The 27,807-nt window shown below is 40.4% G+C and overlaps 2 protein-coding genes across 2 annotated transcripts; both read left to right on the forward strand.

Moving 5' to 3' along the window:
* Positions 1-660: 660 nt before the first annotated feature.
* Positions 661-7,043, forward strand: CAMLG (calcium modulating ligand). Its single transcript, XM_036391808.2, has 4 exons — positions 661-824; positions 1,895-2,349; positions 3,242-3,307; positions 5,039-7,043. Exons 1-4 carry the CDS (start codon positions 662-664, stop codon positions 5,228-5,230), a joined length of 876 nt encoding a protein of 291 aa, XP_036247701.1. The 5' UTR covers position 661; the 3' UTR covers positions 5,231-7,043.
* A 125-nt stretch (positions 7,044-7,168) lies between these two features.
* On the forward strand, positions 7,169-27,498 carry DDX46 (DEAD-box helicase 46). Its single transcript, XM_036391541.2, is given in 24 exon segments — positions 7,169-7,251; positions 9,542-9,724; positions 10,628-10,768; positions 11,664-11,781; positions 11,951-12,085; positions 12,087-12,117; positions 12,417-12,568; positions 12,891-13,004; positions 13,574-13,739; positions 14,109-14,229; positions 14,587-14,762; positions 15,189-15,310; positions 16,122-16,200; positions 17,984-18,066; positions 18,927-19,091; positions 19,432-19,594; positions 20,477-20,670; positions 21,223-21,360; positions 21,996-22,145; positions 22,758-22,955; positions 23,538-23,756; positions 24,284-24,428; positions 25,076-25,149; positions 25,598-27,498. Coding segments are annotated over 24 exon segments (3,132 nt in total). The 5' UTR covers positions 7,169-7,234; the 3' UTR covers positions 25,646-27,498.
* The last annotated feature ends 309 nt before the right edge of the window (positions 27,499-27,807 follow it).

A 27,807-nucleotide genomic window follows, 5' to 3' on the forward strand; every position in this document is an offset into this window, starting at 1 on the left:
ACGGGGCTTTGAGAGTGGGGGCTCTGCAGGTCAGTCCCGTTCCCGGCAGCGCCCCCGGGCAGGGACTGCAGCGGTGCCAGGGCCGTGCAGGGCACTGGTGCTGAGGGGAGCCCTCTGTGTCCTGGGGCTGGTCAGGCGAGGGAAGAGTAACGCGGCAGTTTCACCACCTGGCACACCAGGAGGGGTGTACCGGACTTTTGGTGCACGTAAAGATGAACATTGTGCCAAACGATCTTAGTGGAAAGAAGCCAGCTCCGTGTTCGATAATGCCAGTGGCTCTGGCGTCCCGGAGCAGTGTTGTTGGTGTTTCCTCGGTGTGCCCGTCAGTCCCGCAGTGCCAGGGGCCGAGGCTGTCCCGAGTGTGCAGCAGGCCAGCCCCGCCCTGCCTCGGGGTGACCCCGCCACCCCGGTCCCCCGAGCGCCGCCATCGCCCCTGCCCGGCCTCGCACTGTGACGTCACTTCTGAGGCCGGGGCGGCCATCTTTAGTGCGGGCGCCGCGCCGTCAGAGAGGGGCGTGGGGGGGGCTCTGCCAGCGCGCCCGGCCCTTCTCCTGCCCCTACGTAAAATGGCGGCGCCCGCTTCAGCGGCTGGAGGCGGGCGGTGCCGGCGCCTGCGCGTTGTGCGGGGCGGGCCCGTGGTGCCGGGCCTGCGGTGCCGGGGATGGCGGACGGCAGCGCGGGAGGGGAGCCCACACCGCCGGGGCCCCCCGCGGGGCTCTCGGCGTCCCAGCGCCGCGCAGAGCTGCGCCGCAGGAAGCTGCTCATGAACTCGGAGGAGCGGATCAACCGCATCATGGGCTTCCACCGGCCCGCGGCGGGCAAGGGTGAGCCCCGTGGCGGGTGCGGCGGGGCTGTGTGAGGGCTCTGGGGCTGCGGTGACGCCTCGGCCTCTCCGGCCGTGACCGCTGCCCGCGGTCCCCTGGTTGCCCGCAGGGACAGGGCCGGCTGGTTCCCCGGTCCCTCATAGGGATGCCTCAAGCATCACGACCTGCCCTGCTCCGCCAGGGACCCGCCCATAAAATCCCTGTGCCCTCAGAAAGGTCGGCACTCGGGCCCTAGATAGCGAGCATACAAGCTGTCGTTTCACTGCAAGTAGTATTTTTAGTTGAAGAAACGATGAGCCTCCCCCATGTTTTTAGTTAGTAGCTGCTGGCTTTCATAGCTGGCTTTTTATAGCAAAGTTATCTCACATTTGGATAGTGACATGGATGCTTGTGGTTGTTATGCAGAACCATTATTTTCTTGCAGAACCATATCTTAGGTAGCTCAGTTATATCTCTGTGCATTCTTCAAATGGGCTGTCTTCTCAGGAAGGAGTTCTCAGATTTCGGTTTACAAAGATGCCCATGAGCTGTGGATCAGTCTGATACTGAAAAGTACTCCTGAAGTGTCAGCTCTTGCTCTGTGCTAGGTCCAGACCGTTCTTGATTTGCCTTTTGTTCTCTGCCATCACCTCGTCTCTGGAAGATGGGTCTTCAGGCTTGATATAGAGCAGGTTAACACTGCTCTGCCTCTGACACTAGACAGGCAGCTAAAGTGCTTAAAGTGCTTCTGTTTGCTGATTTGTCAGGTATTCGTGCTCTTCTGGTTGATACACTTTCTGCAAATATTTGTCTTTTTTTTAATGTCAGTCCATATATTTGGATCTTTCTGTTTGTGTGTGCAGTGCTGTTGCTAAAGGAAATTCAGTGTTTTTAATATCTCCATTGCTTCAACTTCTGACCTGCATTGCACAGCTTTATGTCTTGTGTCTGCTCCATGAAGAATGTCCCCTTTAATCATAAATCTGTCTTTTCCCTTGGGAAGCAGAGACCCAGGATCCTGACCCAGTATAGATGAAGTGTTGTTCCATGTACATGGCGTACATAACTCTGTTTTTATTTTTCTTCCCTAGATGACGAAAGTCACACAGAATTAAAGCTTCAGCATGAGCAAGATAAATCAAACTCCCTTCCCATTCCTTCAGTTTCCAAGCGGGTTGTGCTTGGCGATTCCATGTGCAATGTGACAGGCTCGACCGACCACGCAGGCAGCATGGCAGAGCTCAGAGGGGACAAGGACTTGTTCGCTAAAGCCCCAGAGCTGGTCACCGAGGGGACGGGCGAGCTCCGGCAGCGTCACAGGGCAGAGCTGCCCTCCGAGGCTGCAGCACGGCCACCCAGACACGGCTTGGAGCAGTACCTGTCCAGGTTTGATGAGGCTCTGAAGCTGAGGAACCAGCTGATGAGCGAGAAGCCGAGCCAGGAGAACGGGAGCGCGGCGGAGGAGTTTGACTCCTTCCGCATTTTCAGATTGGTGGGGTGTGCCCTGCTCGCCGTCGCGGTCAGGGCTTTTGTGTGCAAGTACCTGGTGAGTTCAGGGACACAGTCCTGCTGGGGTGTGCTGCTTGCTGCACATTCTTGGGAAATATCTGGGCCTGATTGGTAATGACCAAGGTGGGAATTTCAATATACAACACAAAAGTTGTATAAAACCTAAAAAAATCACTGAATTCTATGAGAATAATCTGCTACCAACACAGTCACTGTGTAACCACTGAGAGCATCACATTTGGTCTGTTGTGGTTCGGGAGCAGATGCACTGGAATAGCTTTTGCAGCTTAAATCCCCTGCAAGTTTATTCCCATCTTGGTGAGCATATGAGTCAGCTGCTCCTCTAGTTCAGGGTCTACAAAAGAATCAGAGTAAGAATGGAGTTCTCATCTGTGGAAGTGTCCAAGGCCAGGCTGGATGGAGCTTGAAGCAACCTGGTCTCGTGGAAAGTGTCCCTGTCCATGGGTTTGGAATGAGATGTGTTTTCAGGTCACTTTCAACCCAAATAATTCTGTGTTGCTAAGAATAATAGTTGTACCAAGGTAAGTAGATCCTACTCATTTATCAGCCTGGGAAAAGTAGTTCCTTGGTATTCCCAGTGCCTGCCAGAACAACAGCACAGAGGTGTGATGCAGGTACAGCCATCCAGCTCCTGCATCCCTGGGCTCAGTTTTACACACTGGGCTCAGTTTTACATCCTGCTGTTCTCTTCTGCCCTTTCAGTTTTTAAGTCTCAAAGAATAGATGGCAGAACCTTATTTTTGGCATGTAACTTGTCTACTTAGACTTGTAGTGTTTGAGAACAACTTTGTTCCACAAATTAATTTTTACCTACTACTTTTCTTTTATGCTTTGGAAGCATTAAATCTTTGTGTTTCTTAGCTATTCTGACCAAGTTAATTTTTATATATTCTTTTCTGTTCCTTCAGTCGATATTCGCACCATTTCTTACTCTACAACTTGCTTACATGGGGCTGTCCAAGTACTTTCCAAAGGTAATTTTTTTCCCAGAATTAGATTAATTTGAAGTGTTTTCAATTTAAACTTGTGTTTAGATTGTATTGTTTTAGGACCAATGCATGTGAAGCATTTTTCCCTTGTTTTAAACTGTAGAGTTGAATGACCAGTGCTGATAGTTTATACTAGTTTTTAATCTTTCCAGATTTAGTCCAGGATCTTTTCTTAAAGTTGCAGTGAAAACATGGACTAGCAGCTTGTGTAGCTGTAGCCTAATTAAAAGTGTTTGTCCAGGAAGTTCTTTCATGTCTTCAGGAAACTTGCTTTTCTTCTAGACCATGTTTTTCCCTGGTTATTATTTGCTTTGCTAAGCAGCTGTTCTGCATATAATATCTGGATGAAATCTGGGAGAGTGTTTGCTAAAAAAATGAGGCAGAATGTTGAGTTTTAATGGCTCTGCATTCCACTGCTGGTATTGGTTTGAATGGCAGCTTGAAATGAGACATTTGTCTGTGTGTGAAACTTGCTGCTTATTAGCAAGATTTGCTATACTACTTGCTTTATATATTTACAACTGGTAATTGTTCCTGAAGCATTTGTTAGGTTGATGATTTTTTCAGGTCTGTGGGGCAGAGTGGGATTGAATGATGTTCAATCCACAGTTAAAAGGGAAAATTTGCATTCTAAAAGGAATAATAGATTACTTGTAGAAAATCAGAATAAATCAGCAGTTGTTTTGTAGTTAAGTATATCATAATAGTCATTCTAAACTGATGTGTCACAACACAAAACAGTAAGTTTAGCCTTAGATTTGCACCAGCTCATCTGCTACATCATCTTGATCTTGTTTTTGGTGTACTTAAAATCCACTCTTCAGTTTCAGAATTCAAGAGGTGGCTCCTTTCCACAGCTTGCTTTTACTGCAGTTAGATGTGGGTGGTTGAGGTCAATCCCTTTGTTAACCTACATTTTTCTCCCATGAAACACAGAAATATTCTTGAAAGACAAATTTAGACTGCATTAAATTAAAATATCCACCAAGTATCATCAAATTATTAGAATTTTCAGCCACTGTCACTTTTCCTGCCTGTCAGACTTGCATCCTTGGGATTCCTCATCTTAAGGATGGAACAGCTTTCAAAAGGTTTTGGAGCATTTCTGAGTTCAGAGGCTAAAACTGCCAAATTAAGTTGTTCTAAACCAGAAACAGTTGGTTTTCAACTCTAAATAATTTTTTGTTAGAACACTTTAAAGTATTTATGGGGTTTTGAGCAACCTGGTCTAGTGGAAGGTGTCTCTGCCCATAGCAGGGGATTGGAAGGAAATGAGCATTATGGTCCCATCCAACTCAAACCATTCTAATTCTGGGATTCTGGTTTTTTGCTAAATAGTGTGATGATGAGATTAATCCAGTTCTGACAGTGGAGAAGCCAGGCTTGGCTTCTTACACCTAGATTTCCCTTCTCTGGGAATGTTCCCACTCATGCAGGAGCAGCTGCCCAGCCTCATATCTCAGCCTGCTGGGAGAAGTAGTGTGAATGAGGCAGAATAGCCAGGATGAATTTTATCACTGGTAGATCCATCACAGCAGGAATCTGTGTCTGGGATAAGGGCTGTGACTCCTGGAGTGTGTCTGGACAGAATCCATCCAAACCTGCTGCTCCTACCAAGGGATTTGGAACGTCTGAAATTGGCACAACATTGATGACACATAAAGCAGAATTGGATTAGGAGAACTAACGTGATACTGGTTTTTCTTTCCTTTCCAGTGTGAGAAGAAGGTGAAAACGACAGTACTGACTGCTGCTCTTCTCCTCTCTGGAATCCCTGCAGAAGTGATCAGTCGCTCCATGGACACCTACAGCAAAATGGGAGATGTTTTCACAGACCTTTGTGTCTATTTCTTTACTTTTATCTTTTGCCATGAACTTACTTTGGTTTTTGGCTCTGAAGCACCATGATGGCTGTAGAATTCCACACAGTAGCTACACTAAAGCTTTCTGGACTGTGTTCCTTTTAACATTTGACTGTGCAGGCAGGTCTAAACCTTCATGAAAATTCTTACCTTTGGAATGCTTGAAAGGGGCCTTAAATCCAGTAATTTTGGGAAAGGGAGAGCAGGGTCCCTGACTGCCAGTTGTGTTGGTTCAGTTTATTTAAATACTGTGTCTGCATATTACAAATGTGAAGGTTAGGATGCAAGTGACAGTGGATGATTTATTTGTTTTAGTTAGATGATGCCCTTCCCAGCCTCCTTCATAAACATTGACAAAGCTGCCTTTGTTCTTTTCAGTGAGAACAGGAAGAGAATTCCCTTCAGCAGAACCATATATATGTGTATATCCTGTATGACTGTAGCTAACAAGACCTGCTCATTTTGTGGTGTTCCCATTTTTTAAAGAAAGCTCTAAAGAAAAGAAATCCCTGTATTCTCTTCAAATGTTCAAGTTCAGAATGTTGAACCGAGTAGCTGCTTCTGGAGAATGTTGGTGAAACTTGCCACTTTGTTGTCCTTATCCTTGCCTTGCCATACATTACTTGTTGTGATTGTGATTAATTTAATTTGATGATTGTTGTGGAAAAGAGCTAGGCAAAACCAACAGCAAGAAGGTCCTGGTGCTTATAAAGGTCATTAATCAAAAACTAAGAAGAAAGAGAACTAATCACATCTGTTTATGAGTTTCCAGCAACCTAATCCTAGTGCAGCTCCTCCCTGTGCTTTTTGATACTTTTTTTTATATTGTTATCTCATGAGAATTTTACACATTGGCACCCAACCTGCAGTATCAAATGTTTGCTCTAGTGTTTATAAAACTTAGAAGGGAAACAGTTTTGTTTTCAAAAAAAACCCCTTTGTTTTGTCTTAGGAATTTTGCACAGTGAGAGGAAGTGTCATTCCAAATAGTCAAACACTGATAAATCTCTGAAAATCTCTGTTGAAGCTAAATTTGGTAGTGTTTTCAGCTTGTAGTTTTCTGTTTAAAATCTGGACTTTCAGGTAGTATAGGCTGATGCCTATTTTTAGCATAGTAAACCACATATTTAACTTGGTATTTTCCTGCAGAGGTTTTTTTAGGGAGCAGATGTGTTTAATTGTACCTCTCTAAATGGCCCAGCTTTCAGCTGATTATTCTCTGTTAATGCTTCCTCCTGTAATTTTAGTGATGCATTTCTGACTTTTAAATGAGATACATGTTTGTGGCCTCAATACAAGAATCTTATGTTTTGATTTGGCCATTTTCATGGGGGTTTTTTAACTGGTTCTGTTATGGTGAGTATTACATTACAGATGTACAGGGCTGGGTTGCAGAAAATTCTGACTTAGGTCTATTAGCACAGATATTGATTCAGCAGCTTTAAATTTATTTATATTAGATAGTCATTTCAGAAAATTGAAATTACAGTAATTTAAGATAAGGCTGAGATATGTAAATAATGAGTTTGCTCAAAAATTACTTGTTCTGATTCTCTATTTATATGCCCAAATGTAATACAAATAAATTGAAAAAAATCCCTATACCAGTACCTGCAAAAAGCGATGAATTTTTAATGCTTACCATTAATCAGGTAAATAGCCTTGCATGGGCAGAGCACCAGGAGTGGCTTGTGCTTGATTAAGAAATCTCGATGAAGAAATGCCGATCAAGAAACGACCTTTGACCAAGAAACCAATCTCTTATATTCTTTTTTAACTTACCTCTGTTGTTGTACATAGTTCTGTTTCATGTTTATTGCCGATGTTTTTTTTCTATTAAAAGCCTGTTTGTTACCCGCTTCCTCGGCGCTGTGTGCGGCCGGGCCGGGCTCGGTTCCCGCCCCCGTTCGTGTGCCCGGGCGGCGCTGCGCCCTCCGCCCGCCGGGGGGCGCTGGAGCGGGGCGCGGCCCGGAAGGGGCGGCGCTCCCCGCCGGGCTCTCGCCGTTCGGGCGCGGAATGGCCGCCGCCGTGTAGCGGGAGCGCCGCCGCCATGGGCCGCGAGTCCAGGTGAGGGAGCGGCGCCACTGCCTCGCCCGCTCGGGGATCGCGGCGCGCTCGGGGCTGGTGGCGCGGTGAGCGGGACAAAGGGTGGCGCGGGCTATCTCGGCCGGCTCTGTCGGGCGCGCTGAGGCCGCCGCGGCAGGGCCCGGGCCTGGAGCCGGCCCTGAGGGCAGGGCCGGGCACTCGGGGCTCCGGCCGGGGCCGAGGGTCCCAACACTGGGTGGGCCCGAGTTGCCGGGGCTCACCGGCACCGACCCCGGGCTCCCGGAGCACCTCCGGCCTTCTCGGGCATGTTCCAAAATGTCGTAATTAGCCACGTAGGGGGGTTAGCTTGGTTTAGATGTTCATGCTTGTGCCTTTTGTGTTTATGAACTATGGATATTTTGCCCTCTCCCAGCTGATGTAAAGACCCGATTGGGGTTGTAACCAGCTCGGCAGTAATGTGCCCTTGTGCTGCGTGTGTCTCGGGCCAAAGCTGTGCTCCAGATGATACGGAGCTGTTCACACCTGTCAGGCTTTAAACCACTTCCACGGTTTAAATTTGCTACTGCTGTCGGCCATATGCCTCTGTCTCGTAGTTTAATCAGGTTTTTATACTAAAGCTAGCACTTCAGTCCCCACATACACTTGTACTACACTGTACCAGCTCCCAGGTCCATCTCCGCCGAGGGAGACAGGTTACTTGAAATTTTAACAACCACCTTAAGCTCAAATTAGTGACCTAGTGCAGAGCTGGGCACTCCCACAGATCTATCTAAATTAGTTCCCGATGAGCTGGGGCAGCAGTGGGTGGTACAGGGCACCCTTAGAGCCTCCTGAATTGAAAGCCAAGCTCTGGCACTCCAGCCAGCAGGACTCAGTTGCATGTCACAGTGTAGCTTCTCTGCTGAAAATGACAGGGTTCGTCTGTTTGGGCTAAAAATAATGTTAAAAGTGGGTTTAAAGTTTAAAAAGTGAAGAAATGGTTAAGAGGGTGAGAGTGAATGGTGGGTGGAGATGGGTGGGGGCTGCATGTGCTTGGGGTTGGTGTGAGGAAATGTTCCTCACACTGGGGCTTCTGCAATCTGAAATCATCTTTTTGGCTTTATTGCACACTGTAGAGGAAAGATATTTAAAAACAAAAGTAGTTCTCTAGAATGAAAAGGTTAGAAAGAGAGGAAGTATAGAGCAGATCCCATGGCATTTTGTGATGGAGATGGAAAAGAAATTAAAAATCTCAATGCTGACAAATGTTCTTAATGTTCTTTGCAGTTAGTTGTCCTGCTGATAGGCAGGATGTGGGTGTGTGCTACTGTACTAACTCCCAAGTGCGTGTGCTGCCTAAATATACAACATAACATAGACTAGATATAAATATATTGCTATTTTTAGAGCTGAACTATTTTAATACTACCATGGAAGTGAAACAAGGAGTGGGGGGCTGAGAGTCTTGCCTTCTCTGCTTCTTCCTTCTTCTCAAGCATGACTACTGGGCTTGTCAGGAGAAAGGGTCTGTGGGTCCTGAGCCACAGGAGAGTGAACAAAGGAATTATTCTGGCCTGGTGTCCAAAAATCTGGGATTGGAAGAAGAGGAAATGGTCACAGTCAAGGTCCCTCTGTGACTTCTACACTCAGTTGAAGAGTTTCCTAGGAAATTCCTGGCCCTGCTCTGCCCCACAGAAGTGTGGATGGGATAAGAGCATTAATGAGAGGAGAAAGGAGACCCCCATCTCCATCACACCCCTCAGGCCTTGCTGACTTCTGACAGCTTCTGTTGCGATGTTTGAAATGAAAGAATTTCTGTTGATGTCAGCATGGTAAAGGCATTGACCACAGCTGTGTCACTTCCTCAGGGGTTTATCTTTCTTTAATTCCAGTCTGACAGCTTTCCCATTGAGCACAACTATAGTTCACCTACCTTATTACATGGGTAAACATTTATTGTATAAAAAGCAACAAAGAGCAGTTTTGTTTGCTTGACAGATTTTGGGATAGCTTCAAAGAGCCTTCAGCTTTTCCTATATATAAAATGGAAATCCGTGGATTTCTGGAAAGGAAATTGTTCTTGATGTTTTGGTGTTCTCATGGTGTGCTTATAATAGTACTCTAAAACCAAAAGAAAATGGTGACCAAATAATCCTTCTAATTTCAGCGTCACTAGGAGTGTATATGCATATTATGGATATTCTGCATATACTATGTATATTAATCAGTTTGGCAAGAGGATTGCAAAAGTTTAGACATGTAAAAAGTCCAAGAAATTCAGGTAATTTTTTTGCTGTTCATGGTAGCGATGCTCACCCTCTGTGCCACGCAGGCATTACCGGAAGCGCTCTGCGTCCCGGGGCCGCTCCGGGAGCCGCTCCAGGAGCCGCTCCCCGTCGGACAAGAGGAAACGCGAGGACAGGCGCTCCAGGAGCCGCGAGCGGGACCGCAGGCGGGACAGGTCACGCAGCAGGGACAAGAGAAGGTCTCGCTCCAGGGACAGGAAGCGTCAAAGGTACGACATCAGCTCCAGTCAGAGTAGCTGGAAGTGCCTGTCTGCTGAATGTTGGTGTTCTCCCACTCCAGTTAGTTACTTTGCTGATGGCTGTGATGGGTTTCACTATGCTTAAGGCTTTCTGCTTATTAAATGCTTGCTGGTGCTGGAGTTTGTAAATTCTTAGTGGTCTGTGGGAACCCAGGAAATTCCTCTGGCTGCCCTGGAGGGCTCGAGACCCTGCCCAGGGGGCTCAGAGACCTTGGCAAAGAGCCCAAGACCCCTGTGCCTTTGATTTAGCCCTTAGAAAAAAACAATTACCAACCTTTATATGAAGAATTACAAGCCACGAAAGTTTAAGTAGAATGATAGTGAATTTATCACAAGGTGAAAAATAGATTTTTTGAAGTTTTTAGAATGGGCGTTCAGGGGGCAAGATGGAAGAATCTGAGTGCATCCAGCCTTTCTCCTTCTTCTTCTTGGCCTCCATCTTCTGCTGTGATGTTGGCACTTTTAGGTTGGTTTAGAGTAGAAGCTCACTAACCTAGATGATAGGTATTAGAAAGTAATTGTAAATATTGTACATGTAACTTTTAGTATAAAAAGATAACACCACCCCGGGGGCAGGCAGAGTGCCTCTGACCATCTTGCTGAGCAGACCTCAGCAGGTCAGGAGAAAGAATTTTATAGATAAGATACAATAAACAACCTTGAGACTGAGAAATGAAGAGCCCTGACTCCTCCTTCAAGTGTCGGGCTAAGAAAAGAGACTTTCTAACTTATCTCGAAATTACTCTGACCAGCTAGAGACCCCGAGAGTGGTCTTGATGATTGGTGGGTTCCTTTTACAACCTGTTCCTCAATAAAAGGCTAAAGTTATGCTATGAGCATGTCCTATGCAAAGACAATTTTGTTGCATGTCAGACGTTCGAGGAGTAGAGAAAGGGAACGGAGCCGAGAGAGGAGACGGTCCCGGAGCCGAGAGAGGAGGCGCTCACGGAGCAGGAGCAGAGGGAGACGCTCTCGATCCTCCAGTCCAAGCAAGAACAGGAAAACAGAAAACAGGTATTCTTCTCTTCTTAGCTTTAGAAATGTGTAAAAGCTTGCTGCAGGTCATTATCTTTTAAATATATCTTGGTAAGGTTTTCAGATGTAACTGAAAACAGCATATAGTCAGGCTCTGCTGTAAAATGAGTGGGAAGTCTGTAAATGATAACAACAGTCAGTATACAGCATAAGTAGTGATGGCACTCTAGAAATCATGACAAGCTGGAATCACAAAAGCTTTGGGAATAAGTGTATGTTTTGTATCAGAATAGTCCAAACTAGAAAAAAACTTCATGATATTTAATTAACTAAAGGGAATTTTATATTTATTGTCATAAGCTAGCACAAATTAGGTTTAGATGCTTTCTTTTAAATTGGAAGCAAGTAAGTACAATAAAACCTGTTATAAATGATTTTTATATTCAGTGCAAGTCTGCCTGTTATGTTTGCATTACATGAGTAGCTTTTCCCAGGGAGAAGAGCTTTTGTCTGTCGGCCAGGACAGTGTGTTTAGGGGGATGCTTACACTTCCATGGCAAGTTGCTAGATCACTTTACATTTCTCTAGAAATTCCACAAACAGGAAATTTGTTCTCTTTTCTAAATGTTGACTTCAAGGAGCTGTAAAATAAAGTATAGAACAACTGGAGTATCAATTGTAAGAGCTTTGAAAATGAAGTCTGCAAAGAAATGAGAAAAGCATTTGAATTGCTGGATTGGGTTAGAGTCTATATTACTTGTAGTTAGAGGAAGCAATTCCATGACATGGAAAGATTGTCTGGGAAGCAGTGTGTTTTGTGAGGTGTTTGAAAACATAACAGGGTGGTTATAGTTCTATTTCTGTCCATCATATATGTATCCTCCCCCTGAGAAAAGCTGTAATGTTGTAAGAAACCTTTGATCTTACCTTTCAGATCAAGATCTAAAGAAAAGACAGATGGTGTGGACATTTCCAAAGAAAAGAAAAAGGACAAAGATGACAAAGAGGAAGAGAAAGACAAAGATGCTACCACAAATGCTGTGGCCACTGAGGTAGAGGCTTCTAACACTTGTAAATTTAAAAGATAAAGAATTTAAACCAGGAAGTTTGTGGATGTCCAGTCTTCTACAGCTTGCTCACTCAATGGTTACATTTGTTTTAAGAAGCATAAATAAAGTCAATGGCCATTAATTTTCACTTTTTGGTGGGTTTTTGTCATAGAATTTTGATCAGAATAAACTAGAAGAAGAAATGAGAAAACGAAAAGAAAGAGTGGAGAAATGGAGGGAAGAACAACGCAAGAAGGCAATGGAAAATATAGGAGAGCTGAAAAAAGAAATTGAAGAGATGAAACAGGGGAAAAAAATGGAGTTTAGAAGATGATGATGGTACTTAAACTCTTTATGTATAACAGAATACTTCTATTCCTAGTAATATTTTTATTACAATAACTTTAAAGCATCTAATTACTCTTCAGAATGTGAACCGTAAAATAAAAAAGCCTAAATCTGGTCATGGTGTCGGATGGTTTAAGATAGATTTTTGATAAACCAACTGGAGAGATTAGTATGAGGAAAAATTATATAGTAATAGAATGGGCTGTAGTTATTTGGGTGGACAGTAATTTGACACATGTAAGGCCTTCTGTCTTCCCTGTCTTTCATCCGATTTTTTTGACTCTTGTTAGATGATGAAGAGGAAACTGCAGAAGGAGAAAAAGAAGGCAATGAGGTTGAAGATGAGGAGTTAGATCCTTTAGATGCTTATATGGAAGAAGTAAAAGAAGAGGTCAAGAAGTTCAATATGAGAAGTGTGAAAGGTGGAGGTGGGAGTGAAAAGGTAAAATCACTTGTTAAATATTTCTTGCTTTTAAAAGACAGAGATAACATTGTGTTTTAATAGCAAAATGGCTTGGGGAAAATGGGGGAAAGTGCAAAAAAGCACAGATTATATGCACTTAATGCATGTTTGCTTTAACTATAGTTTCCTGGTGTTTTTCTGAAACTGTTTATCAAGCATTATTCTGATAAAATTTCACTAAGGGAAGTAGGAAATAATTTGCTCAGCATAAATCCAGAAGTACAAATGTTCTGTATGGTTTTTTACAGGGTGGGTTTTGTTTATACAAGAGTGCATTCATTTTTTAAACATTTTTTAATAGAAAACTGGACCAACTGTTACCAAAGTGGTAACTGTGGTGACAACCAAAAAGGCATCTGCTGAGTCAGAAAAGAAGAAAGGGGAGCTCATGGAGAATGACCAAGATGCAATGGAGGTAATGACAATGTTTTGTATTTCTCTTATGAACAGGCAAAGTGCCAGTTCTTGCTTCCTGTGGCTGTGTGTGGTTTTGGCCTGAAGAGCTGTAAAGGGTGTGGGTATTTTGCTGCTCAGGAGGCTGTGGAGGGTCAGCCTTGCCTGTGTCACAGACTCAACACCCTGCAGGCTCTGGAGCTCAGCCACTTCAGGCCATGCTCTGTGAGTGCAGTTCCAGTGCTTGTGGTGCTCCTTGAAAGCTGAGCTGGGGACATCTGTCAGAGCTGTGACTGCAATGTGACGCCAGTCTGCTGGCTGGCTGCTTTCTCTTCATTTCCTCTTACTGTTTCTTTGGTGTGGCAGTGATTATTTCTGAATGACAGGGCTGGTAGTTGGCATTGGTAAAGCTGTGAAAGTGACACAGAACATGGTGACAGTTAAGGTTTGGGAGAAACATGAAAGCATTAGGGGAAAGAACAATTGGGACTCATAAGTTAAGAGCAGGTCCTCAGTTGCTGTAAATGACAAAAGCCAAACACCTTCATAATTCATTAATCCTAATGCACACAAAAATTGTGATCTCTGCAGTATTCCTCAGAAGAGGAGGAAGTTGACCTTCAGACTGCCCTGACTGGCTATCAGACCAAGCAGAGAAAGCTGCTAGAACCAGTGGATCATGGAAAGATAGAATATGAACCTTTCAGGAAAAACTTCTACGTTGAAGTACCAGAACTAGCTAAAATGACTCAAGAAGGTAAAGACAAATACAACCAGAACACCTTGGGTACTATTGAAGAAAAGAATGGTGTATTTCATTGTGCTAAGGAACAGCAAATGCTTTGCAATGTAAAAAACATCTGGAGCAACTTGCTATAGAAAAAATGTTAAATCGGTTGCATCTCTATTGTTGATAACTTATTATAATTATGTATGATGCTTTAATTGGAAAATTAAGCTGAATCCTTCAACCCAACTCCTGTGTTTATGTGTAACAAGCAAAAAGGTCTTTTTCTGGTAGTGATAAAAATAGTATTTCATGTTAAGGAACAAAGCAAGAATTTTTTGATCACAATAGTAGAAAAGTGTCAAGTTTGACTCTGTTAAAAGATAAACTCTATTTCAGAGGTCAATGTGTACAGGCTGGAGCTGGAGGGAATTACAGTCAAGGGAAAAGGCTGTCCCAAACCAATAAAAACCTGGGTACAATGTGGTATTTCCATGAAGATTCTCACTGCCCTCAAAAAGTAAGCAAGCACTTTATGAACTGTATCATCCTTGATTTTGCTCGCTGTGTTCTGTCCTGTGTCCTTGAGAAGGACCTTTTACTTTGCTGCATAATGAATGCCACATGTCCATGTAAATGTTACATTTATAGTCATCAGAGTGTTTATCACTCTGTGTTGAATTATTGTTGTTATCTATTCTCTGCCATTTGTATCATGCTTTTGCTGCTCATTTTGATCTGTATTTTTTGAAGGGCCTGATATATATATATATATATATATGTAAATATGAATATGTAAAAAAAAATTAGCATAACTTCATGATTCACATCTATCAAATTCTATTTTGTTCTTAAATTTTTTTTTTCCTTCTTGAAGACATGGCTATGAAAAGCCCACTCCGATTCAAACCCAGGCTATCCCAGCAATTATGAACGGACGGGATTTGATCGGCATTGCTAAAACAGGAAGTGGAAAAACGATTGCATTTCTGTTGCCCATGTTCAGACACATTATGGATCAGAGAGCATTAGAAGAAGGAGAAGGTCCCATAGGTAAAAAGATTTTATTTTCAAAGTTACTATTTAAATAAATATAACATCAAATATATGCTTTAGATGGGATTTCAGTTCTTTGTGTGGTTATAGGGAGAAGTGCTTACTAATGTCCATTGATAAGTATTTTTTAAGTTAAAGATCACCATGCTCTTTAATGTTGTTTTGTGATTACTGTGCCATCTCATGTTGTTTCAGTAGCATCTCATGTCCACATATATGGGAGACCTTCCTGCCTTGATTTTTACACTTGGACCAGATTTCTACTCCTTCCTCATAATGTCTCAGTTATGTTTTCCTTGAAATTACATTCTTAAAAATAGGAAGTGAATTGCTGTAAACATCATTACAAAAGATTGATTTCTATTGTGGAAAATACAACATCTCTTATATTGCAATGTATGAGAGAAATGTTTTGCTTTTCAGCTGTCATTATGACACCTACACGTGAGTTGGCTTTGCAGATTACCAAGGAGTGCAAGAAATTCTCAAAGACTCTTGGGCTTCGAGTTGTCTGTGTTTATGGAGGAACAGGGATCAGTGAACAGGTATGCAGAACACATGCCTGGCTTGTCAAAGAGTGCTTGGGCTTCATTATTCAGTGTTTCTTTTGTAGCAAAGTTAGTTGCTTTTTCTTTTCCATTAATCCGGTACATTTGCAATTTTCATTATGGATTTTCTCTGTGGGAATGGTAGTAATGCAAAAAGCTTTGCATGTAATTTAGCCTTAAACAATAATGATCCTGGAAAGTCTCAGATACGATCCTTAAAAATTTCAGACTGTTTGTCTTTATGTATGTACTGAGTATTAAATTAAAATTGAATTATTAATGGGATATAATAGTTTGAAAGTTACTAGGAAACTATATTCTTCTGAGAGTTCCCTTTTAAGATAACAAAAGTCAGAAAATTATATCTTTGCTTTATTGCATTATCAAATATTGCATCTTGAAGTAACTTAAAAATTAATTTCAAGGTTTTCCACACCTCCACCCCACCCATTTATGGAAACAACAGGAATGACCATCTATGGTAGAATATGATGTGTCTACTATCACTTGTTCCTGATGTAACACTGACATTTCTTACAGGCTCTTAAGCATATTGAAGTCATATTCTCATTAAAACTGCTCCAGGTGGTGGTAACTCTGACTGTCAGGGGTTACTCTTTTTGGAAGCAAAGTTCTCCAAAGACTTGAAGAAATTGCTGATTAAAATCTTTACATAATTCATGTTAGTAGAACAGATGTATTACAGTGTAGGTAGTTTTCTTTTTTGCAAGGTGATACATGTTTTAAAAAATCTGAAAGAAATCACAAAGCAAAAACTAATAGATTGTTCACTGTGTTTTGAAATCAGATAGCTGAACTCAAAAGAGGTGCTGAAATTATTGTTTGCACACCTGGACGTATGATTGACATGTTAGCAGCTAACAATGGTGAGTAGAAAACCTTTTCCTTTGCAGATTATTTTTACATTTGTTGTGTAATTCTAACAGATTCAAAAGATCATGTATTTGATAAATGGTCTTATGGAATTTTCTTATATCTCTTCAGGCTGCACTATATAGCTATTGAGAATATATAGCACTAATAATAGGTTTAAGCATATATTGATTTGACATTTTTGGGGAGGACAGGAATTACTACATTCTTGAAAAGTTTTTGAGAATGTTTATCATTGCTAAACTTGAAATGTGCTGGTCCAAATTTTTTAAGTTGGAGTCATTGAGATAAAGGTTATGTAACAGTTGCTTATTTTGTCTGCCCATTGATCCATGCTAGAGTAGCTCAGCAGTTCCCCGCTTTACAAGAGCATCTGACTCTGCCTTTATCTGTTGGCTTTAAAAAACAGACAAAGAAGCCCTCCCTAAATACCTGCTCAGAAGTAAAAGAACTGACCTTATATCAGATATTCAGATTGATTAAACTGAGCCACTGCAGCTTTAAGAGGTTTTGTCCTAGTATAACCATTGCATGCTTATTAGATAAAGTTTTATTATTAAATTATTCCACATCAAAACCTCTACTAAACTGTTGACATTATTTAACTTCTGTGAAAAAAGTACCTTCAAGACATATAGAACTGGGCTTCCAAGACTTATATCGTCAAAGGTAGGTACATTAATGCTGTTCCCAAGTAATTTTACAAAGTTATTATTTGGGGATGAAAGTGTTAAGATGTTAAATAGATACATAGATATAAGGAATACTTGTTCTGTTCCTTAGTATTGAATTCCATATCTTAAAAAATGCAGCGCGTAATGTCTTAAATAATTTGAGGATTCAGCTACGATTTGCTGAAGCTGAGAGGACCAAATTCTTCTGTAGTTTGATACGCACAAGTCTGAGTGATAGTTATAGAAAATGTGACAAATCTTTCCCATTCAGAGAGCATTTGGCAGGGTTACTCCACAGCTGAGTGGAACTGAATGTGTTTATATTGTTTGAGAGTATGATTTAATCTAGTAAATCCTTCTCATGAAGGGGAATCTCCTCACTGTTTGGGAAGGGTGCTAGTTATCCTGTCCATGATAATTTCAAAATGTTCACAGAAACACAACTTGCTTATTTTATTTCAACCTGTCCCAGAGTTTGGGGTGGTTCTTGATTTTTAAATTCAGTAGTGTTACTGGGTAGGTTTTAATCTTTATATAATAGTTATTTTTAAAAGACTGCTTATTCTGTTTTATGCCTATTATTAGCAGTGATCTAGAACTAGTATGGTTATCCTCATATAGTTATTCTTAATTCCAAGGAAGCATTACAGATTGTGTATAAAGGAATTTTCTGAGGCTGCAGCAGTTAGCACTGGGCTTTGCCTTCCACACATGCGCTGTAATCTCTAATATGTTCTTTTCTAGGTGCCGCTGTCAGATACTGGCTGATGTGGCTCCTTGCTTCAGCTCAGTCTTAGTTTTATGATGTGTTTTGGCGAGGGCAGTTTTCTGAATTTTACAGGTTCTTCTGGCCCTATGATGGTATGCAAGAGAAGAGTTTGACAAACTAAAAGGGCCTTGTGCATACTTACACATTTCCCAGAATGTATGTGTGATTAAAGTGTGAACATTAAAATTCACATTCAGTGAATTTTTTAAAAAATTAATTAATGTCTTTGTTAGAAGATAGTGAGACTATATAACATTTAAAAAAATATTCCTAAGGGAAACTAGATTTCCATTTGATTTTGTTTCCCATGTGTTTTTTCCTCTCCTTTCACAGGTCGGGTGACAAACCTCCGTAGAGTCACGTACGTTGTACTTGATGAAGCTGACAGAATGTTTGACATGGGGTTTGAGCCTCAGGTAATTAATGATATGGGGGGTGGTGCCAAAAGAGACTGTTTTTCACATCAAGGGTTTTGCAATGCTGCATTATTACTGCACTGCCAGTGGGTGTTCAAAAGGATGTGCTGCATACGGACAGCGGTTTAAGCTGACTCTAATATTTCTATTTTTCTCCTGTCTATTATCACATTATTATAACATCACATTATCCTCACATCTACTGGAAGGTATCCCTGCCCATGGCAAGGGCTTGGAAATGGAAGATCTTGAGAATCTTTTCCAACCCAAACCATTCTGTGATTCTCTGTTTTGCTTTCAATAAATTCCTATATAGCTTAGATTTTTCTCTAATACACAGAGTGTTTTACACACTCATTTTGAGTACTTGTGGCCATGTGGTATCCCTGTGTAATTCCTTGATACAGGTGTTGTGTTAGTAGTTTATTGGAATTAGTAGTCTGTTTATAAAGTCTTTGATATCTCTTGGCAAGAGATAAGAACAAAATGTTGGAAATGCTGCTGACTTGCTGAGAGCTTTGGACATCCAGGGCTCTTCCAGTTGTCATGGGCTGTACTGTTCTCCAAAACTAGGAAAATTCCTTTTATTTGTCTCTTGAGCTGTAGGATTTCTGCTGCATTTCCTAGGATTTTTGCTGAGCTGCTGCCAGATTCCATATTGCCATGCAACTTCCTTCTGAATCCAGCAAGTTTTGCCGTCTTCCAATGCCAGCAGCTTGGTGCCTAGAGGAAATCTGTAAAGAATGTTTTGTGGTCTGGGAGGTGCAGATACCACCTGACTTTAGAAATGACAGCTTTGTATGAGTGTGAAATGGAGTTGCCGCAGTTGGACGTTAACAGGGAACGTTCTCTCACCACAGGTCATGCGCATTGTAGACAACGTCAGGCCTGACCGTCAGACTGTCATGTTCTCTGCTACTTTCCCCAGAGCTATGGAGGCCCTGGCTCGCAGGATCCTCAGCAAACCCATAGAGGTGCAGGTTGGAGGCAGAAGTGTTGTCTGTTCTGATGTGGAGCAGCACGTGGTGAGTATGATACATCTGCCTCACTTATCTTCTCGGTTGCTTGCAAAGGATTGTTCCCAGCAATGTTGAATATAAACCAATATACCCACAGAGCTTTTATGTTTAGAAGCTTAGTGGCCTTATTAAAAGTGAACTTAGAATAAATCAACACCTTAATATACAAATGCAGTGTGATTTTTTAAAGTTGGTTCGTAGCACTAAGCTGAACAGCTGTTTTACCACTGGCTGTGGGAACAGCCTGAAAAACTCATCTCCTGTTCATGATTTTTACTTTTATACACTCTGGATTTGTTTAATGACTCGAGATACAAATTATACTCTTTTGTATGTCTTTATCCAGATTGTCATAGAAGAGGAGAACAAATTTCTGAAGTTACTGGAGCTACTGGGACATTATCAGGAGAAAGGATCTGTTATCATATTTGTAGATAAGCAAGAACACGCTGATGGGTTGTTGAAAGATTTAATGAGGGCCTCTTATCCTTGCTTGTCTCTCCATGGAGGTAATCTGCAAATTTAAGGACTTATATTAACAACTCCCAACTAGCATCTTGGTATCCAGTAGTTAAAAATCACTTAGTTCTTGTACCAATTTTATTACTTCTTCATAAGCAGGTTTTGCTTTGTAATTGGGGAGGATAATTGTCTCTTAATTTGAAATAGATATGATAGTTTTGTGTAATTACTCTTCATTGTTCTCTCTGAGATGTCATCAGATGCCAAATCTTGTATCTGTGCCAGAGGACTGTTACTTAGAGTTAACACCTCCCAGGGAATATTGCTGACTACTCATTATTGCAGAGTAGTGAGTGCCAGGGGGAGTATCATATGATATTTTTATTTGAGATTCCACAGTAACAGCACTTGCTGCTCTACTTTTCTTCTGTCAAGTAGTAATAGAATGGAAGTAGCAAGAGGAGAATAATCTCTTTACAATGCTGTCCATCCCTGTGTATCTTAAAACTTATGGTATTTTTTGGAGTGTGTTATATAAAATCAGTAACTACAAAATCACTGTTCAGCAGGAATGCAGCAATGGAAGAGGGAAAATATTCTTGTTCTTCTGAGATTTCTGTTGCCTTTAGAGAACAGACAAAGTGTCCAGATGAGGTCTCAGCTGAAGTACAAAAGAGAAAATGATATTAAAAAAAAACGTTTTGAGGCTCTTGGTGTGGGGAAAACATCTTATGGTAGTTGAAAAATTAGAGGTTATTCTAAATAATAGAGGTTATTTTGGCTAATGTATTTTGCCTTCAAAAGTGTGAAAGTGTTGAAGTTTTATTTGCTTGTGGTTTTGGTTGTTTGAAGTTTGAGGGTATTTTGACCTGTGTACAAATTCTCGTGGCTTAAAGCAGAGCTTTATAATTAACTGATTTGTCTTGCAGGTATTGATCAGTATGACAGAGACAGCATCATTAATGACTTCAAGAATGGAACCTGCAAACTTCTGGTGGCCACATCTGTAGCAGCCAGGGGCTTGGATGTGAAGCAGCTGATGCTGGTGGTCAATTACAGCTGTCCCAACCACTATGAGGACTACGTGCACCGAGCCGGCCGCACTGGCCGAGCTGGCAATAAAGTATGTACACTCATGTACTCAATAACCACACTTGGCAGGTGTGGTTATCACTGGAATTTTCCCCTTCTTTACTGTTTGATGAAGTTATTCCAAGGGATAGCTACAGAGGGACTAGTTTGTATTGTTGGTGGGAAGAGTGTTTTTAGTATGTTCTGAACTTCAGCAATCTGAAATTTGGAAGATACGTGTTCTTCTGATGTCTGAGTGTTCTTTTAAATCCCATTTGTGGCTGAAAGTTTGAGTGTTTTGCACTGTTGGAAATGTGCCCTACTAAATTGAAAAGATTTTAATTTTTCAAACTTTGAACCATGACAACACTGGTTGGAAGGAGAGATTTCAGTGTTTACTATCTTTGGATGATTACCTCTGTATCAGCTTCCTGGGAAATCACATTATTCATTCTACACTTCCACTAAAAAGGAGTTATTGCATGACTGTCATGGGTACTTTCATTGACTAGAAATCAGCATCTGTGCAAAGGTACTTCAATAAATTTAGAGATAATGTCTTTAGAGCTTTTTCCTAATTGTCTCTTAAATGAATTTTGACCAGGGGTATGCATATACATTCATTACTGAGGATCAGGCACGTTATGCTGGTGATATCATTAAGGCTTTGGAATTGTCTGGGAATCCAATTCCTCCTGATTTGGAGAAGCTCTGGGCTGACTTCAAAGAGCAACAGAAGGCTGTAAGTAATTATTTCTTCTGTAGGGGGCTTGGTCCAGGTTTAATGCGTGTTCAGGCATGCATCCAGTGTACATGCATGGGTCACCTCTCTGGGAACACGTGTGTGCTTGGCTCAGTGTGTCAGTGACCTCAGGATTGGGATCTTGAATGTCATTAAAGAACTGTTCTTAAGAATTTAAATATTGTCACTTGGATATGTAATAAATACCTATGGTATGAGAGGCACTTTGGCTTTTAACAAAATTCACATACAAGATAATGAAACCCTTTCACAGAATTAATATGATTATTTCTAGAGTTCTCACCATCAAAGGATCTCACTCATGCTGAGAAGAATGACTTTGGAGTTTTTCTGATATAAAAAAATTGAGGGTTTTTTTTTACTGCATTTGAAAAGCACTTAAAATGTATACTTACAGAAAACCCCAATAGGGTACTGTCTCTGTTGAATTAACATAGGTTTTTTTAATTACATTTCATTGTGAAATGCAGCTTTTAAATTTGAAGCACTTTATGAATGTGCTAGGATTTGCTTTTTAAATAATTTCAAAATTATTTGTATAATCTTAGAGTTACTTTATGACTATGAGAACTAGGACTTGAAACTCCTAAGTATGATAATATTTTTGTTTTCAGGAGGGAAAGTTGATTAAAAAAAGCAGTGGATTCTCTGGCAAAGGTTTTAAATTCGATGAAACAGAACAGGCTTTGGCTAACGAAAGAAAGAAGCTACAAAAGGCAGCTCTTGGCTTGCAAGATTCAGATGATGAAGATACAGCTGTTGATGTAAGCACTTGGGAATAGGATTTAAGTTGCTTATGGATTTTTGCAATACATTTGATTTTCTAACCCAGTAGATTGCATAATACATTGCAGAGTGCATGGATTTCTATTACTCTGTGACCTTTGTTACTGACTGCATGTATTCTTCAAATATAGAGATACAGCTATGAAGATCAAGATCTAGGAAGATTTTCAGTGTCTCTTTTTGACTTACTGGTATTTTACACTTGATGTGTGTAGTTATGTAAATGTCATATAAATTATTTGGGATATTAATCTTGCATAAATGATATAGAACAATGGTCCTCAGTTGCAAACATATTTTTATTTCAAATGTTTTAAAGACATTCATGGTAGCATTTTCTATTTTAAATCTTATTAAATTCCTTTCTTAATACTGGATCCTTTTTGTGACCTTACAGGTAAACACTGTGTTCAGACTTTTTCCTGATTAGATCATCTTTTGTTGAGCTGTAGTTTTGGGCAGGCTTCTACAATTTATACAAGATTAATTTCTTTAAGAACATGTAAACTAAATGCCCCTTAGTGTTTCTTTATGATGACAAGATTATATAGTGGTAAATGCAGTGATCAAATAATTGTTCTTTTCTTTAGATTGATGAACAAATTGAAAGCATGTTCAATTCAAAGAAAAGAGTAAAGGACATGGCAGCACCAGGAACATCAAATGCTCCTACACCATCAGCTGGGAATGCAGAAAAATTGGAAATTGCTAAAAGATTGGCTTTGAGAATCAATGCCCAGAAGAATCTTGGAGCAGAGGCACAAGTCATGGTTCCCTTCCACTTTAAGGTCAGGCTCTTTACAGACCAATTTTACTCTTTTTTAATAAAGGCTGTTCAGTTCTTTGTTCTGTGGTTGCCATTTGATTTAGTGTTTCTGCATGCTAGTAACATACTGCATGGTTTATCTCATTTAGCCTGGGCTAACTCACTTATATAGGATTTGTAAGTGAGCTGATTTGTTTATAAGACTTATTATAGAACCATAAATGCTTTGTCTGCCCTGGCAAAGAGTTAATTTATTACTGATAACATGACACAATTAGTTGTGTCAGCTTTGGCAGAGTTGCAAAATATCTCTGCTGAAGCATGGGATGTACATGTGATGTACAATTTGTTTAGATTGAGCATAATTGTTCTGGAATATCCAAAGATATTTTAAGCGGAAAATACAAAAGACCACTAAGATCTTTTCTTTGCAGGTGTGAAGGGAGTGTTTGAGAGGAAGGAAGGAAGGAAGAGCAGAAGTCTGGAGAATGTATTTGTTATGTAGACAATTACATTACATAGATAGCTTTAATGAAACCCTTATTGGTTTATATAGGACTTTTTTTGGCTCCCTTGTTCTTAGTATGGACCTGTGCTTTTACAGGATGTGATGCAGCAGGCTACAAATGCTATCCTGAGAGGAGGCACAATTCAAGCTCCTACTGTGTCTGCCAAGACCATTGCAGAGCAACTGGCTGAAAAAATCAATGCCAAGCTCAATTATGTACCCATAGAGAAGCAGGAGGAAGAGAAACAGGATGGAGGACAGAATGAATCCTTCAAGAGATATGAAGAAGAATTAGAGATCAATGACTTCCCTCAGGCAAGTAACCATTTTGCTATTATCAAGTATAAATGACCATCATTTAACAAAACTTCTCTTCATACTTAGACCAGTAAAATACTATGTCTCTAATCTGATCATACCTAATTGAAATTGCTACATTAACTGTGATTACTTCTCAGGTTATATAAATGCAATGCTTTGGACTTAGTCCAGAGAGTATCAGAAAAACAAGTATTCGTTATCAGATAAAAATCTCTTCATCCTCTACTCATTTCTCTAATACCCAAATCTCTGACACTGTCTGGTGTTTTTTGCAAAGGCTTTACTGCCATGACTGATACAACTCTTTGCCCTTTTTTTAGTACCTGAGTATTTCTGCCATTCAGAATATTGCTGCTCAGATCTAAGTCATCTATTATTTTGAGGATTTACATTTCACAGTATCAAGTACAAATTGCCTGTATTTATCTTTGAGCTTCTGCCCATGCTGGCAGAACTAATGGATTGTCATTTTGTGTGGTGCCTTTCTCCTTGTTGATCCTCTCATATCCTTCACCTTGCAGACTGCCAGATGGAAAGTTACCTCCAAAGAAGCACTGCAGAGAATCAGTGAATATTCCGAAGCTGCCATTACAATCCGGGGAACTTACTTCCCTCCAGGCAAAGAACCCAAGGAAGGAGAACGAAAGATTTATTTGGCTATAGAAAGTATGTATTCTTTTTATAAATGTTTCTATTAAAGCTATGAGTCTAGTTTTGTAATTAGACAGGGAATTTCTGTAGTCAGTGTTCGGACACTTGAGTTATAGACTCACTGCAGTTACTTTGCAATTACTGAAAAACACTTGTTTGTCTCTATACACTTACCAAATGATCCATGGGGATCACAGAGAGGCTTCTCCTCACCTGCAACAGAACAACAGCTAATGTATGAAATCAGTTTGGAGGAGAGGAAAAGAACAGAGGAAGAACAATTAGCACAAAGAGGTCTGTGCCACCGTGAAATAAGGAAGAAAATAGAATTCTGTTTAGGGCTGTTAAAGGTATAAGAAATTGCATCAACTACTACAATAAAAACTTGGCAAATGTTGTGATGGTTGATTTTTTCCCAAGAAACCTCAAGTCCTACATATATCTGAACAGTATAATTTATGACTGCTGTCTTCCTTAAAAGAGAACACAGTTTAGCTTTGGCATTCTGTGCAATAGAGTGTTCTTCACCAAATAGCTGAGGATATTCAAGCTGAGCATATGAGCAAATTTTACTGTGCTTCTGAAAGTAGACAGCAGTTTTTATGCTGTAGGCTTCATATACAGAAAGTGTTTAAGATTATAATACATATTTTTATCTTCAGGTGCCAATGAACTTGCTGTACAGAAAGCAAAGGCAGAAATCACACGACTTATAAAAGAGGAGCTCATCAGATTGGTGAGTGCAATATCCACAATGCAGAGGGAAAGTGCCTTAATGCATGCTTGGAGATTGATTTCTGCAAATGTTGATGCTCTGGCATAAGGTTTTATTAATATCAGGGACTGGCACCTATAGATCTCAAAACCACTGAACAGCCTGAAAATCTGTGGCACTGGTTAATAAGCCAGAACACAGCTGCTATCAGCCAGCAGATGGAGATAACACATTGACAGAGCTTTTTGGTTGGAGACCCCTCAAAGAGCTGGGTCCCAATAAATTTCCTAATTTCAACACCATCAGGCAGGGGAGAGGATTATTCCCCTCATTTTGATATTTTCTATGTGTTGAGAGATCTGGTTTGCTGTAGCTTTACAACATAGCCAGCTAATAACCTAGTGGGGTTTTACTGCAATTCATTTATCCATCTTCACTTTTAACTGGTTATCCTCTTCTTTATTTGCAGCAAAATTCCTACCAACCAACCAACAAAGGAAGATACAAAGTTTTATGAGCATTTGGAGTTACTTGTCTGCTAGCAGCTGGTGCGTGAAACTTTGTGGCTTCTGTTGTTTTTGCTGTTTACACTGCTTATTGTAAATTAAGAAAATTTTTTATTTCATCTTGCGGACATTTTTTTAACAGAAAATTGATACTTGCTGAAGCATCTTAATTCTCTCCACTAAAGTTAGTCTTAAAGCCAGACCAGTTTTGGTGGAACATGATTTAATTTGAAAGTGCAGTTTATACACTTTTCATCATAAAGAATATGAAATAAACTGACTTTTTTTTTGACAGACAGTATACTGTTAAGTAAAATGAAAGTGTTGGGATTTGTGTTGGAAATTGTTAGAATGTACCTGCTTCATATTGTTGAAATGGTTCACACATCAGTTTCTACTGGAAAAAATCTAAAACACCAAAATAAAGGCAGGATTTTTCTCCTGATCCATAGCATCTCTCTGGCTGGTTTCACACCCATTCATTCCCTGGACAAATGTCCCCTAAGATCAGAGAGTCTTGCATTGATCAGAGTAGAGAATTTTATCCTTCTCATGTCCCCGTTTTTCTGTATCATCCAGGTATTAGCTAACTCTTTGGGGTTGTTGTAAAGTGAAATCTTTTGTAGTATGACAATAGTTTTCCTGGTTTTTTCTACACATCAGAATTTTAGGATTTGATTTTTTTCCCCCCTCATTTGGTGACATAAGAATGAAAGCCTGTTTTAGTTTAAAAAGGAATTCCCAGAAAAAGAAAAGAGAAACCTCTTTTGTAATGAAATAAAACTTTGTCACTCTTTTATATTGTTCTTATATATACATTTAATGTGATTATTCCCCCAGGATTATCATGTTTATTACTGTTAGGACATGGCTTTAAGTAAAAATGTGTAATGATATTTATGAAAGAATTCCACAAATACTATCATTGCAGTCAATAAGCTACTGGGACAGGCAAGACCAATGTTTTTGAGCTCTCATCCCCATAACCAGTAGGATTCATGAGGGACTCTACTCCTAAGCAGTTAACTTCTGTCTGCTTGTCTGGAGCCAAAGCAGTAGCAATTTCAATTGTTTCATCCTAGCATCTGCAAGACTCTCAAGATGATGACTTTGAAAAGGACTTTGATAGAAAGCTTTTCTTACCTGACATACTGAGAGGAAATGTGTCATTTTAAACCAGCTGTGTATATACTGCTTTAACCCTGCTGAAGACAAATCATACAATCTGCATCATGGCTGTATAAATTCACAACTTTTCTTTCCAAACTTCAGGTAATTTAAGTGACTCTTTGTGTTTGCATACAACTGTGTGTTACCCTGTCAGTGTACTTTATTTGCAGTACCGGGAAGAAGCAAAGGAATGACTGTACCAGCTTAACAGTCCACTTTTAGGATAAGTACACTCCTAATGTAGTACTTGCCAATATTAATCCATGGAGTGGAGCAGAGAGAGCAGCACACACAGTAACACTTCTCAAAACTTAAAACAGAAATCCCAAACTAAAGTCTGTGATTACATTTAAATACATGTTTTTCTTCCCTTAAGAACTGGGGTTTGATGTCTTTCCTAGAAAATCTTTGTTGAATTGTCTAACTTTTGGACAGTGTTCCTTCCCAAAAATGACACATTTTGTGTATTTAATGAAGAGCACTGCAGAGTTTGGACAGCCTGACATGTGTTTAAAAGTCTTGGTTCAAAATGTTCATACACTGATATCTCCTAAAAAAGGCATGATGGAGACACTTTTATTGGGTTTCAGAGATACAAAAATGTATAATCTTTAACTTCCTGGGGGTTTTAAATGCAATGTCAATATTCTTATGTTTTTTTAATTCCAGCAAAAATAAAAGCAATTTCAATGTATATTTTTCAGAAACTGTCTTTCTGAATAGCTCCTCTGTTTTCTGCATTTGCACTGCTTCTGTGGTTTTTCCTATGACAGTTAACCTCATGCTGTTTGGAGAAGGATGATGTGAGCAGCAGCTTGTACTTTTGTCTTTGTGCTGGAAATGCAATGCCACACAGCCCAGACTCAGTTAAGAAAGTCACAGTGAAGGTGTTTGGATATGTGAAAACAGGAGCAAAATGCATAAAAGCTGGGGCAAAAGAAACTCTCAAATTTACAAATACACAGGAAAATAAACAATGGAAACAGGATGAGAATAATACTTA

This window comes from Molothrus ater, chromosome 15, assembly GCF_012460135.2.
Source record: "Molothrus ater isolate BHLD 08-10-18 breed brown headed cowbird chromosome 15, BPBGC_Mater_1.1, whole genome shotgun sequence".
Lineage (NCBI taxonomy): Eukaryota > Metazoa > Chordata > Aves > Passeriformes > Icteridae > Molothrus > Molothrus ater.